The 15,749-nt window shown below is 37.4% G+C and overlaps 1 protein-coding gene across 3 annotated transcripts in view; it reads left to right on the top strand.

Annotated features, from left to right (window-relative positions):
• The window catches only part of mcama (melanoma cell adhesion molecule a), a 181,912-nt gene that overhangs the window by 93,870 nt on the left and 72,293 nt on the right, over window positions 1-15,749 (top strand). For all 3 annotated transcript variants that reach the window (XM_030153912.1, XM_030153910.1, XM_030153911.1), the window contains exons 2-7: window positions 3,232-3,359; window positions 6,204-6,432; window positions 6,564-6,634; window positions 7,919-8,006; window positions 8,103-8,282; window positions 10,367-10,494. In XM_030153912.1, coding sequence (XP_030009772.1) covers window positions 3,232-3,359; window positions 6,204-6,432; window positions 6,564-6,634; window positions 7,919-8,006; window positions 8,103-8,282; window positions 10,367-10,494 — 824 coding nt within the window. The remainder of the gene's footprint in view (window positions 1-3,231; window positions 3,360-6,203; window positions 6,433-6,563; window positions 6,635-7,918; window positions 8,007-8,102; window positions 8,283-10,366; window positions 10,495-15,749) is intronic.

The following is a 15,749-nucleotide window of genomic DNA, read 5'->3' on the forward strand; positions in this document are numbered from 1 at the left end:
TGTAATTTTAGTTGATGTAATTTCTTCCAATCAAAAGAGAACATGATATTGGTGGGAGGGGGTTGTGGACGCAGGTTTGACAACGTACAGATTATTTTGGCTAGCATATACAGGGGTTGGACAAAATCCAAAACACCTTCACCTCAAGATGATAATGCCCCAATCCATACAGCTAGAATTGTTAAAGAATTGCATGAGGAACATTCTAATGAAGTTGAGCATCTCGTATGGCCGGCACAGTCCCCAGACCTCAACATTATTGAGCATTTATGGTCAGTTTTAGAGATTCAAGTAAGACGTCGATTTCTACCGCCATCGTCTCTAAAAGAGTTGGAGGGTATTCTAACTGAAGAATGGCTTAAAATTCCTTTGGAAACAATTCACAAGTTGTATGAATCAATACCTCGGAGAATTGAGGCTGTAATTGCCACAAAAGGTGGACCTACACCATATTAAATTATATTTTGTTGATTTTTTAAGGTGTTTCCATTATTTTGTCCAACCCCATCATGGACACGTTTGTAGAGGAAGGTGCTGAGGTGGGAACTACTGGAAAAAAACAGAAGCGTACATCCGGAATGACCAAGCTTGAAACTTTTGGTTTCAGTGCCAAAAAGCAGAAAAAAATAAAAGATTAGTCAGTTAGGGTTACATTTACACAGACATTTTCCCCAAAATTCATGTGCTGTTGGAGTTGGAGTTATGTTTTAGGAGTTTCTAAATTGTTAAATAAAAAGTTTTTCACTCATTTTTTGCAGTACGGTTTTCTTCTAGTTATTATTGTCACTTGCTTCAAAGGTTTTCATACCCTTTAAAATTAACCAGAGAACACCAAAATTGACCTGAAGCTTTAAAAATTTTCTGGGGGAGGACCCCCAGACCCCCCACCAATACCATTCATGACATTTTTTCTATTCATGTTACTAATTTTCTACACCTGTATAGTCTCCCATTCAGTGTGTTTTACAGTATTGCCAAATTTGACTATGTAAACTTTTACGCTATAGTAGTATTGTATTGCATCATTTTTAATAGTGGCCAATGATTTTGACCAGAAGAAAATTTTCAGTCAGATGAAAAATTTTTGCTTTAATCCCTGATCTAGGGAAAGACTACATTCAGGAACTGAGTGATGAGATGTATACAGAGTATTAAGCAAACGGCCAGTGGTGAATAAGGATTTTTAGAGGGTTATCCATTATCTATGACTTCTGTTGTAGAATTGTATAGACAGGCAGTAACCAGACTCCAAATGGCAACCAGAAAATGAAAATATGACTCGAGAACCTACCAGTTTCCTCCCACTATCTGTATAAGTCTATGTTGAGCTGCTGACAACATTCGTGACTCTCACAAGGAACAAGCAGCTTGGAAAGTGAATGAATGAATGACTGGAGAAACATGTTTAGAATCAATATATCAAACAAAGAAAACTTGAGCAAGAAAAAAGAGTAAGGGTGAGTTTTTAATTTGTTAATTTTAAATATCTTTCTTGAAACATGTATTGAAGGGCGTGTTTTAAATCTTAGAGGCTCTTGGTCTCATTTCATGGCTGAGCAGACATGAAGGATTAGGCTGAATAAGAATGGCTGGCTTATTATGTCAGATGTGATTTATTCTGTTATCAGCAGTAGAGCTGCAGATCAACTGCAGCCATAAACTTAAATCAAATGGGGGAAATCCTGCACTTGAATGCAGATGCAGTCTCTAAGTCAGTTTTCATTATGTATGCTTTTTGGAACATTTGGTTACGGACTGAGTCTGTCTCTATTTGTGGTCTGAAGAAGAGAAAATGCTTTTTTGTCTCTTGAGCCTCATTGAGACATGTAAAGCAGCATATAATGGTCTGGAGTCTGGAACAAGAATGTCAAAGATAAGACCCACGGGCCAAAACCAGCCCTCCAAAGGTTCCAATCTGACCCGTGGGATCAATTTTCAGCGTGCAAAATTTTTTTCTTATTTTACTTTTCTTCTTTTTATTTTATTTTATTTTATTTTTTACGCTTTTTGTTATGTCTTGTATATACTAGAGACAAAATCTACCAGCAAAGAATTACACTTACATATTTGGTATTCACCAAATAGATGACTCTGATCTGATTCATGATTCATGATGATTCATGATATGATTCAAATAGATGACTGATTCTGATTAACAGTCAATGGTGTCAAACTAGTTTTAGGCTGGTTTGATCTCAAGTAGGTCACACCTGTAAAATAGTACAGGAATAACCTATAAATGATCTAAATTTCCAGTATGATGTAGGCCTTTGTTTTAAGTAATAAAATAAGACTTCTTTATGTTTTAAATAATGTTTAATTTCTGAATCTACAGAGTACGTGGATACAACATTTTGTCCCTTACTTCTTTTGCATTTTGCTGTTTACATTAAAGGAGATTTTAGAGCATAGGTGGCGAACCTAATGTTTGCTTCTGTTCTGTTAAGTCTATGCATACCATGTTTTGCGTATAAGGGTCCACAGATCATGTGTCGTGTGTTTGTTTTTCAGTCCATACAACGTTAAGTCACAACAGGAGCAAACAAGAAAAGCACTTGGAGACCGCAGACCTCTGCCAAGACAGTTCTGCCCCCCCCCCCCCCCCCCCCCCAAAATTTACAATTTTGAAAAAAAATCATCTTTGAGAAGATGAGAAACAGAAGAAAGGAAACAGAAGACATTGTGAAGATAGACTGATCTGTACTTAATTCATTGCTTACTTGTCTTGATTGAATGTTTAGATTTTTTTGTGATCACTTTGCTCTGTGTGTTTGCGTGTTTGTTTGTTGTTTAGTTGTTTGTTAGCAAGATAACTCAAAAAGTTATGGATGGATTTTCATGAAATTTTCAGGAAATGTTGATACTGGCACAAGGCACAGATGATTAAATTTTGGTGGTGATCGAGGGTGGGGGGGCAGATCTGTCTTGGCAGAGGTCTGTGCTCTCTGAGTGCTTTTCTTGTTCTTATCTTTTTTTTCTTCATAACTGTGTGACCCTGTAGAACAGCAGCCAAGTGAACATGGCTGCAAAAAGGCTTTGGCTCTATAAATCAGCAACTCACTGTCAAACTGCTTTGCCCTCCCATGCATTCCTCTGAGGATGCCAAGGGAACTAGTGTTTCTGTCTACAATAGCTCAGGGTCACAATGACAATTAGATTGAACTGTGTTCAAGCATATGTAGAAAGCCTGCAGTGTTGTTGAATATGCCTGTGTTTCTATTTGTGTTGTAGCATGGGCTAAGGTGGAGCTGACTATGCATGATAGCGTGGAGGTGTACCTGGGTGACTCGGCTCAGATTCCGTGTCGGTACAGCTTCACTGATACTAACCAGAAGCCCAGCTTTATCCAGTGGTTTGTGGTGAGTACTGTCAGACCCTAGAACAGGGCTGAAAAAGAATATTTTAACATTCATAACCCATAAAGACCTATACATCCACCCCCAATCAAAAACATCTAGTGAACTAAAATGTTTAATACCAGTTGATCCACTGATCTTACTGAATAAGATCAGTGGATCTAATTGGTGTAAATAATTGGTGTTAAATATAATTTGTCATCTTTGGATTTGGGTTTGAGTTAGGAAACACTGTCATTATTCCATCACACCACATTTCATTACAACATTATTTCATCAGTAAAACCCGTGGAGTTTGATAAATGACAGTGGATGGAAAGATGTGTTTTTATGTTATCAATATATTTTGTAGAAACAGTCACTTTTTCTAAAGTTTTCTGTGTTCTGAGTAGGAATGTAACAATTACCGGTATAATGATAAACTAAAATTCCCGACGGTTAGTATTACCGTTTCAAATTCTAATTATCGTTAAAAACATGTTACCGCAATTACCGCACTGTGAAAAACTCATGGTGATACTGCTCTTCACCTGGAGAGGCAGCAGCACTTTGAGCGCACATGCGCAGTTTGCAATGTTTGGCCACTGAAAACATGGCAGAAGGGAGATTTTTTCCCCCCACTAAAAGGTTTATTGTGGATAATGTTTCTGCCACATTACTTTGTTTAAAATGGTAGTGTTGCTTTTATATATGCACATTTGATTTCTAGATAAGGTACATGAAAGTGTTCTTTCTGTACCAGTTCTTAAAACTGTAAGACTAGTCTTGAGCGCTGAATGTAAAGAAAAGTTTTCTTGGTTCTTATCTACAATTTGCACAAAGTGCAGTTACCTTTTATGGCCATAATGTGCAATCTGTAATGCACATTTGTGTGTTTGATGTTTACATGTTGATATTTTAATGTTTCTGCCGTCAGAAAGTAAATTGTGCATGTTATTTTATTTGTTTTTTTTTGTTTGTTTTTTCAAATTAAAACTTGGTTAAATTGTTTCAGTGTGTGTATAAGTACTTTTTGAACATTTTGAGCACATTTCAACAATACCGTGATGATAATGATAACCATGATAATTTTGGTCACAATAACCGTGATATGAAATTTTCATATTGTTACATCCCTACAGTGGTGTGCAAAAATATTAGAACACTTGTCAAATCTTAAGAAACTGATGGTTTATTAGTTCCCAGAGCCTGAATTTCACTTTTTTGCCATTGCAAAAGGTAAAGGCAAAGGTACTGAGAATATTTTACCTACAAATTTATCAGTCCAGTCCATTTTTAACATTTTACTCTAATATTTAGTTCAGCCCCCCTTGACAACAATCACAGCAGCACATCTTTCTGGCATTGTGTCGATGTATTTTCTGAGAGTTTCAACCCCAATGTCATTCCACGCTCTCAGAAGCTCATTCCAGAGAGTTTCCTTAGAGTTTCCTTAGATTGTTGCCAAGGGGGGCAACACTAAATGTAGAGTAAAATGTAAAAAAAGGACTGGACTGATAAATTTGTAGGTGAAATACTCTCAGTACCTTTGCTTTTACCTTTTGCAATGGCAAAAAATTGAACTTCAGGCTCTGGGAAAAAAATAAACCACCAGTTTCTTAAGATTTGACAAGTGTTCTAATATTTTTGCACACCACTGTAGTTCAAACCTTTGAATTTCCTGAACATTTACACGATCAGTAAATTACACAAGAAAATACTTGATTTTCACTGAAAATGCAGAGGATAATATTATTGTAAATGATGATAAATCACTTGGCAAAGACAAGATAGTAATAATAATAATAATAACAATAATAATAATAATTTGGGAGATGTGGGTCTTTGAGGGTTAAGAGAAATAGCCACATGATGTGATCTAATGACACTGAGCATTAGATTAGATTAGATTAGATTAGATTAGATTAGATACTTGATTCATCCCAGTGGAAAATTCACAATTTACCTATGAATGTAGAGTTGTATGCAAAATGTATCCACCCCTTGAAAAATAGCATAGTTTTGTGTGTTTTTTTTTATTTGATTAAGTGCAAAAAGAAGATATGTAGGATATGGAAAAAGGAAAAAATTGCCCATAAAGACCCAGTGCTACTTTTGTTGCAGTTCCAAAAATATTTTCTTCTCTTTATTTAACCTTTCTTATGCAATTTATCGACATTTATTATAATAATATCCTCTATATTTTATATATTTTTTTGCAGTGAAAGGTATTTTCTTCTATTTTATTCATATATTATTAAATCAGAAACAGAAAAAACTGACAAAACAGTGACGGTTTCAGCAAAAATATCAATAACTGAACATAAAAATAAGTGTTCCCATCCAGTGTCATTTGTCAGATTCCATGAGTTTTACTGGTGAATCAATGTTGTAGAAAATGACAGTTTTTCCACGTTCACTACAGAGCCTCTGAACATCCAAATGGGTCATATCTGATGACCATGAAAAGATGACAAACTCCATTTTACACCAATTATTTAAATATATTGAGAGAATAAGTGGATCAACAGTTATTAAACATTTTACATCAGTAGATGATTTTGGTTGCCAGTGGCTTTGTGGATCTTTGAAGGTTAATGGTTACTTCGTATTTCGTACCTGAATAAAAGAAATAAATACACAATCATGGTTTGTGTGAAACTCTAATAGCAATCCCATTGAAAATCTTTGGGAGAACGCTTTATGCAATGGTCTGGCTTTCTGTTCATCAATACAACTAACATTTTACACTAACCTATAATAAACAGCCCCCCTCTCTCACTGTGCTTGGTGAGGAATCTTTTTCATAAGTGTGAGCTTCAGTGACCAACAACCTGATACAATACGTGTGATATATGTGTCCTGCAGAGGTCTACCGGTAACAGCTCACGGACGCGGATCTTTTATGGTGATGGAGAGCAGGACATGGCAGATGTCAACACAGACTATAGCGGCCGGATCCAGATGATGTCTGATCAGCAGGGAAGTCAACTCACCATTCAGAATGTTCAGCTGTCTGACGAGAGGGAGTTTTTCTGCCAGGTGAACGGGCTGGCTGCTGGGAGTGCAGAGGGAAAAACCCACCTTAGAGTGTTTGGTAAGTGAATGCTGTGTCAGTCAAAACAATGTGGCTCAGTCTTTAAAGGGATGCATGTCTTTTAAAGTTGATCTTTGTTTCAATGATGCAGTTGCTTAATGTGTAAATGATGGCACTGATCTCGGTTCCAGCTACCCCAGATGCTCCGGTGATTGAGGGGGTTCTTACTGGAATCTCAGTAACTAGCGAATTTCTTTCTAAGGTAGGCCCACCTCTTGAGTGGGTAAGGGTGGGAAATGTCCTGGTGGTGGTGGGGTCGTCATCTACTTTTTTTGTTTAACTGAGTGGTATGTTTTATTTACGATCATCTAATTGTGTTGGCATTTGGGCAATCTGCCTACGTTAAATCTGGATACACAGCTGAGGAACAACAGGCAGCCTTGCTTCCTTTTAGATTACTTGAATGTCAAAAGGTAATTATGAATGTTTTTTGAGTTTTTGTCCAGCAATGGTAAAAAACTAATCCATACTTAAGCTTAAAACAACCCAATCGACCAAATTGTTTTATCTGACAACATAGAGGAAATACATACAAAACACAAAAGAAACATTTATAGTATAATGTGTTTATGTAATTATATGAAATTATTTCAGAAAAATTGTCATGATCTTATTACACTGTATTAATGTTCACATTAATGTATTCTAACATAGGAAGTAGCATGTATTATACATTATATGTATGCAGTGGAGCTGCAACTATTGATTATTTTTGTTATATTATTGTTATTATATTTTGATTAATCTATCGATACTTTTCTTTCATTCCATTAAACAATTATTTGAATAAGTGAAAAAAAGGGTAAAAATGTGAAACAGACATGTCTAAAAATGATGAACAACTTGTCTTTTTTTCCAGAACCAGCTGAAACAACAACCACAAAAAGTAAAATAAAATAAAATAAAAGGATATACAAAAAAATCTATGTAGAAATAACAACAACAACAGTATTAGTATAACTTAAGATGTGACTAAAATACAACTTATAAAAAATAGTCACATTTTTTTTATCAAGGTTTATTTGTTGATATTTTTGCAAGTTATAACAAACAAGAAATAGAAATAACAGTATAAAAGTATATATTAAAATATCTGTAGATACAAACAACAACAAACAAGTCAAATGACAACGACAAACAATGTGCACTTCAGTCTCCAACACATTTGTATCCACCTTACTAACTCTCTAACAACTTAAGATGGAACTAACATGCAACTTTGTGTTGATCCTGGTGTTGTGTACATTACAATAAACACAACACTGGAACCGATGTTTAGCAGCACCAAAATTAAGGAAACAAAGCTTTAATTAAGGAAAATTGCGATTGAATAATTTAAAAAATTGATTTGAGTCCATTATGTGATTGTTTTAACTCTAGTATGCAGTATGTAGGGTGTATCTGTTTTGTGTGTGTGTGTGTGTGTGTGTGTGTGTGGGGGGGGGGTATATTGCCGCAATTCTTATCTACATCACTGTCTATCCAGGTGGCATCATGTGAGGTTCGGAATGGCTTCCCCAAACCCAACATCACCTGGTACCGGAACAGCATGGAACTCATATCTGCACCTAGATGTAGGCACCTGACATCTGACCTGACTTTCAGTTCAGCCTAACAATGTAGTATTTCTCTGTTGTTCCTTAAGTGTAACTGTCATGTCCATGTTCCAGATGTGAATCCATTGATCCTGGTGACTCGGGAATCCAGTGGCTTCTACTCAGTGCACAGTACACTGGAGTACAAGGTGGTTAAAGAGGACAAGGATGCACACTTCTTCTGTGAAGTCAGCTTCTTAGTCCCTGGAGCCATTAGGAGAGTTGAGTCCAACAGTATTAACATCACTGTTCATTGTGAGTGTTTTTTCCTACTACTCTCATAATGTCAAATATCTCCCCTTCAACTTACTATACATTATTGTTTGTTTTATCATAACAATGTGTTATATTTACACCTGTAAATAAAAAACAACAGTTGAAGGATTTTAAACTTTGTTGTAAGATGCCAAAGGTTTCTAAAGGTTCATTAAACTCATTTGTTTTAAACTTTCAACAAATATTTCTGTCTGTCTCAACTGTAAGGTACAGTTGACCAGATAATTAGTAAATCTGCAAACTGTTTCACTTACTGTTTAGCTTGCTTGTTATCAAACACTTATGTCTTGATAAAGTTAAAGTCAGTCACCATTCTGTATTGATGTGATACTTTTCACTTAAAAGTTTTTTGTCATATTACTTGAAATCATAAAATATGTTGTTTGAATCAGCTGAAGGTGCACTACACATTACACATAATGAGGACAGTACCTCCAGGAAAAACACCCTTTACCAGCCACACCTTTTTATACTCTAGAACAGGGGGAGGTCACATATAAAGCCTGCAGGATGAATTTGCAAAGTACAAAAATTACACTCACAGTATCAACAGTCAAGAGTGTCCAGGGGCCACAGACAGCTCAATGTGATATCAAGTAAAATAATAACATAATAAGAACTCCAAAACTTCTCCTTGGTTTAATGTGAAAAAAGTAAATTCACATTATGAGATTGTTTTACAGGACATTTACAAACTGTCCTGTCACAATAAAATGTGAATAACCTGAACAAATATGAACAACATGAAATGTCTTGAGAATATGTGCAAGTTTAACAATATACAATTTTTCAATATTATATTATGTAATGTAATATAACTCTGCATTTGTAGATACACTGTGACCTGTAAACTGTGTTAATAATATGCTGAGATATAGATATAGATAAGATGTTTCAGGGTGTACATGGTTGTTCAGGTTTTTCACGTTTTCCTAATGTAATTTAACTTTCATACTAAAACAAAATGAAAAATTTGGATTATTATTTTTTATAGGTTAATAATTTTATTGGTCCAGCCCACTTGAGATCACATTGGGCTGTATGTGGCCCCTGAACACCTGTGTGACACCTGTGGTTTATACCTTTGTCACAATCCTGTACCAGTTTTGACTGTTTATTATTAATTTGATTAATCAGCTGTTTAACTACTAATGAGGTTAAATTAAAAACCTGCACCAAAGCGGTCTGTGTAGCAAACTGAGGTTATCAATTGGGGCTAAGAATGAGGCAGCTTTGTGAAACATGAAAATGTGTTATAGCCCAAGAGGAATGCAGAAAATTCTGCAAGAAACACCTGAAGTGGAATAGCAGAATGTCTGCACATATTTGCACATATTAAGTAACACAGGGTTGCGGTAAAGATGTTAATTTTAAGCACATGACATATAGAGGCTGAATATATCCATGTTTGAAATATTTTTCTGGCCTAGGATAAACATAATTTTATAGGAAAGAATTATGTGAGTCAGGAAGCAAAATATATTTTATTTGAAAACAGTACACTCTTAACCTGCCAAATGTTGATGTTGTTAATTGATAACATTTCACTGTAGCTTCTTGAATCGACTAACTAAAACAAACCTCAACAACTCAAACCAAAGGCATATTGACTGTGTTTTCTATGTTGAAAAGTCTTCCTTGCCTCCTTCCTGCAGTTCTACTAGATACTATTAGACTAAGGTAAACACTGAAATGTTAAAAAGAAGCCTTGGCTTATTGATTTACAAATGGAATTTACAAATTTGAATCAAAGTTTGCATGTTTGTATTCACATGTTAAAAAAAAAAAAAAAAAAAAAAAGTCTGTACTCTGGTCTGTTTTAAAAGTACCAAACAAAGTAGGTCTGAATACACCCTTAAACACCTTAGTAATGGCATTTAGTCAGAACTACAACATATACTGTATGTCGCTAACAATAGACAAGGCTTAAGGGACATTTTAAGATAGATGGTGTGACAGCAGAGACCACACAATGCCACAGCAGATGGAAATCCTCAAAGTAACTTTCTGATGCTGAATAAACTTCAAATATTTGATTTGGTTGTGTGTTTGCATGTGTCCAGACCCCACCACCATGGTGGAGCTGTGGAAGGAGTCACCCCAGGGCTTGGTCAAAGAGGGGGATACTGTGAAGCTTCGTTGCCAGGGTGACGGCAACCCCCCACCATCCTTCATTTTCAACAGAGAACAAGTAAGAATTGGCAGCCTTTTCTCACCCTGAAAGTCTTCCAGAGAGGATGGATGACATGAAGTTGACATGTTAAGAATGTTTTTGAAATGCTGAGCTGACAGGGCCTCATGTCTAAGGTCTAAGGCCCCTTCAGCGCTGACCCTGCACATCTATAAAGGCCTCTGAGGCTGGGGGCCACTTGGACAGGGCTATATGGTAGGACTAGATAATTATTAAAAACCTAAATCTCTATGAATGTCTGATTGGTTTCTGACAATGTCCAGTGGATTATAGCATTACTCCCAGAAAAGTGTAAAATGTCGCCATAAAGATTCACTGTTGAGGATCTCTAAATTAGATTACCTTACTGTGCCCACCAAACTTTTAAAGAAAAATGAAAAACAGTCTCCTCTTGGGAAATCTTTAAAAATGCATTTGTTTGTACATTTATCAAACAAATCTCCGGTAGAAAATTTGGCGTATGGTCATTGTAAATGCAAAGTTCAGTATTAATCTGATCGTGAGTGGTGGCAACACTCAAGTTTCATGACACAAGACTATAGTGTGGACATGCAGCGCTGCAGAATAAAACTGATTTATTCTGATTGGTATGGGAACATATGTCATCACATTTCTATCACCTAAAAATAAATAAAAATCACCCATGGTAAATTATTATGACAAAGCTTACACTGACTTTGTGCCAGTTTTCACATATGTTTACACTTACTAGTATACCCAGTGGTTCCGGTGTAGGGATTAATTTTTCCTAGATTGTAAGACTTTCTCGAAAGGCATGTAACACAGTTGTATTCTGTAGGGGTAAATTACACAGTAAAAACAAGCTACTATCAATCCAGTGTCAGATCAGCTTCTTTGCATAAGTCAGTGTCCGTCACTGCCAGTCATACTTATATATACTTATATAATATTACATGATAACAAAAGTTGTCTCATGACACTTTACATTTAGAGACTCTTAAGTTTTTACCATTATATTTCTGAAAAAAAGTGTTGTGTACTGACAGTCAATGAAAACGTCCAAGTGGCATTTATAAAAATGATTTTATTCTGAAGCTATGAAATTATATAGAATTTGTACAGATCAACAATTTTAAAATAAAAGCACATGGAAACAAACATCAAATGACAATTGCTGCAAGCAGTGACAATGTACAGTCCAAACAAAATGGCTAGTGGAAGGGCCTGCCACTCCTCTTGGATCAGTAGACCTCTGTTGAAAGAATGAGGTTCTGAATCTGTACACTAAGTTGATCCCACAGGTGTTCTATGGGATTAAGATCTGGGGCCTCATGTACAAAGCTTGAGCATGCCCAAAAACGTGGCGTATGGTCTTTTCCATGCTCACATGCAGATGTACAGAGTGGAATGACCGTAGAAATGTGCATTGCTGCACGCCAACTCCATGGCTGGCGTATGCATGGTTCTAGTGCTTTTGAACCTTTGGCAACACTTAGAGGTGATACTGAGGAACTGTTAATGTCAAAAAGGTCATTCCTCAGAGTGATGTGCATATCAGAGATACACTGATGAACAGTTAACACACTGGCATGCCATCCTACTGCCAGAGCAGCACATCCCCCACCAGAACCAGATGAACCCTGGACCCATTAATGCCTGGCAACAACCATATAAAGAGACAAGGACACAAAATTCACGGGTTGATAAATGCATTTAATGTAGTGTAGTGTAGTGTAGTCTGGGAGAACATTTATAGCCTAGACCGACTGGTCTAGGCGCTCATTGATGCCGTTGATTGCTCTCATGTCCTCTTGTGACTCGGGTGAGCACAGGTGAGGACACGGACGGTTGGACAGGCATCAGCAGTTGGCTGTTGGTGGACTGTATGACCGGCTGACACCAGGAGGCTGGAGGAAGCCTCACCGGTCTGTGACATGAGGCTGGGAGGGACAGTCTAAAACACTTAATATAAAAAGCTTAACATAGCTTAATGTGCAATCAATCATCACCAGTCTGATGGTTTTGATTTTTGTAGAGGTGAAAGTGGACATGATTATAGATGTCCATGCATAATTTGGTGATGACTGATCACTGTTTTCATAGATATGTTTATCGTTTTACATTCAGCGTTTTAGACTGTCCTGCTAGGACTGTACCTCACCATCATCTCCTGCCTCATTGTCTGTTAAAAGTAATAATCTGAGTAATTAAACAAGAGTCAAAGTCTTTGATTTCCTCTTTGATTTCCTGACATGATTACGCATGAACCTTGATCTTGTTTGGCTGTGAACAGACTGTTGTATGACCCATACAATGAACAAATGTGTGCGTTACACAAATACAAAATATATATTTACCTTGGAGTGGAGGGGGGGGCTTATTTCAGGAAAATTCTCAGATTCAACTTTAGCCCTGATTTTCTGATGCAACAAGATGTTCTAAGTGCTCCTGTGTAATTTATTTTTTATTTTTTTGATTGTCATCCAAAACCCCCCCACCCCGAAAATTACTTTTTCAACCCTGAAAACATGGGGTTTTTGGCAACTTTCAAACCTTCTTCACTTTTGATAAAGTACAATGTAACAACATGCTCATGCTGGGCCCTTAAATGTTTTTTTTTTTGTGAGACATATCATGTCTTCAGAGTGCTTTGCGCAACAAAAGGTGTAGTGTCAAGGTCAAATTATAGGTTAAAGGTCACCCAAATGGTCAAAAATGCATATTTCATGGAATTAAGCTGTTAATGTCAGAGACATCCCGAGGACTTTAATGACTACAGGCCTGTTGCCCTCACCTCACACATAATGAAGACACTTGAAAGCCTGGTCCTCTCCCATCTAAGTCCCAGTGTGAGGATGTACATGGATCCTCTACAGTTTGCATACCAGCCTAACATCGGTGTGGATGATACTCTCATCCACATGTTACAGAGGGCCCATGCACACCTGGACACCTCTGATGCAGCAGTGAGGATCATGTTTTTTGGCTTTTCAAGTGCCTTCAACAAAATCCAGCTGGGGTTGCTTGGTGTGAAGCTGAGAGAGATGCAGGTGGAGTCATGGATGGTCTCCTGGATCATGGACTACCTGACCTGCAGACGACAGTATGTGCGACTGCAGAACTGTGTCTCAGGAAAGGTACTGTGCAACACTGGAGTGCCACAAGGAACTGTTCTGTCCCCCTTCCTCTTCACACTGTTCACATCTGACTTCCAATACAACTCAGACAGCTGTTTTCTTCAGAAATTTTCTGATGACTCAGCAGTTGTCGGTTGTATCAGAGGCTGGCACGTGCAAAGCAGGGGGCCGGGGGGGCTTGAGCCCCTGCCGCTTTGATCCTCTGCCTGCAAGTGCCCTTTTTACTCGTTTTTTTTTTTTGCGCAAAAAACTGCATGACTAAAATTTTCGTGACTAAAATTTTGATCAATGATAATAAATGTTAAGAGTGGTTTAATTTGGCTGTCACTGGACCTGGTCATGGTGCCCTTTCATCTCTGTCACGCCCCACCACTTCCTCCTGCGCAACCTTGCTTGCAACACACACGCGCGCGCACACACACACACACATGCACGTCATGCGGTCTGAATGAACGAGGAGGATGGAAGCACCGCGATTCAAGGTACATGAGAGTCCACACCGCTATCTGCCCAAAACATTCACTGGTCGCTTTTGGTCCTGGTCCTATTCTTCAACAACTATAGTTTTGGGGCCAAAAACCGATCATAAGTGAGTAAATAATTCAATATCATCATCAGGTCATGGAATGAGCTCACAGACTAGCACACTCTAATAGCTGGGTGCCCACCTGAGTCTGAGTCCTGCTGAAGCAGTCATACATATTTGCTTCTGTTTTATTTCCATAAACTGTTGAGTTTTAGCCGCAAAATTGTAACACATGGTAATAATACTCACTTGCTGAAGCAGTCACTTTTTCTTCAGTTTTCTCTGGTTTTGCATAATACCTTTAAGTTTACTCTGAGCTTTAATGAACGTCTACATGATCAGTAAATTAAATATAGGGTAAAGGAAGTGATTTACACTGAAAAATACAACACACAGAGGTTTTTATTATAATAAATGGTGATAAATCACATAGGAAACTTTAAAAAGAGAGAAAAAAAAATCATTTAGAAGCTGCCATAAAAGTACCACTGGGTCTTAATGGGTTAAAATGTGCTGAAGTAATTAAATTCTGCTAAACCGATATAAAATTGCATAAAAAGAAAACACATCAAAGTCTTCCTCTCATCCAATACCTAAATCTGGCCCTTTTGGTGTACAAGAGTCATAAAACTTATGTAAAATCCCCCAACTCTTTCATCAGTGCCAACACTTTGACATTTCTGGTTTTGTTTCAGAAACAGCTGGATCGATTATCATAATATCCGTGTTCGCCTCAAACATCTTGAGTGAATCTTATTTGAAATAACCACAAACCTTCACAAATATTCCCCTCAACCTGGTCAATATTAAATGATACAGCTATAAATACTACAATATAAACTTTCACACACAACTTTCACAACCCGGCTCTGAGGTGGTGACCAGAATGGAGATGGAGGTGGTGAAAAAGTAACAAAGATTTATTAAGTAAATTAATAATAACAAAAACACAGAATGCTGCTGAAATGCCAGCCAGGAGGAGCAGAGCAGGGCAGAGCAGAGCAGGGCAGAGCAGGACCAGACCAGACAGCCAGCAGCACCGAGACCAGACCAGAGCAGACCGAGAGCGAGTTGACCGGGCCAGACCAGAGAGAGTGAGAGCCGAGCCGGACCAGACAGAGAGCCAACCAGAGAGCCAATGATCATCATGGGCGAGCTGCTTAAATAGTCAGGCCTTGGCTGCCACAGGTGTCATCAATTATGCCATCGCCATCTGCAACAGAAAACTGACAGTGCCCCTAGTGCCCGAAAGGTGCGGGGCCGTCACAATTATTATCATGTAAGGTTTGGCTTGGGTTAACACTTCCTCTACATGGTTATTTCTTAACTGTGGACCTAAATATCATCATAAATATGTCCTATAATGAAAAGAAACTAAATATTCAATGTTTCCCTGTAAAAGTAGGTGTAAAACCAGATGTAAAATGAAGGTATTTCTAGTTATTAACATTCACTGTCATGCTTTTATACATAATTTAACATCTGTTTTTAAGAATTTGTCTTGGACTTACACTGCAAAAATCAAAATCTTACCAAGTGTATTATTCTCATTTACTTGTCAAAATAGCTCATCACACTTAAAATAAGACATAATCACCTACAGAGTAACTTGTAAGGGAGATAAAAGAACT

The sequence above is a fragment of the Sphaeramia orbicularis genome, chromosome 14 (genome assembly GCF_902148855.1).
Source record: "Sphaeramia orbicularis chromosome 14, fSphaOr1.1, whole genome shotgun sequence".
NCBI lineage: Eukaryota > Metazoa > Chordata > Actinopteri > Kurtiformes > Apogonidae > Sphaeramia > Sphaeramia orbicularis.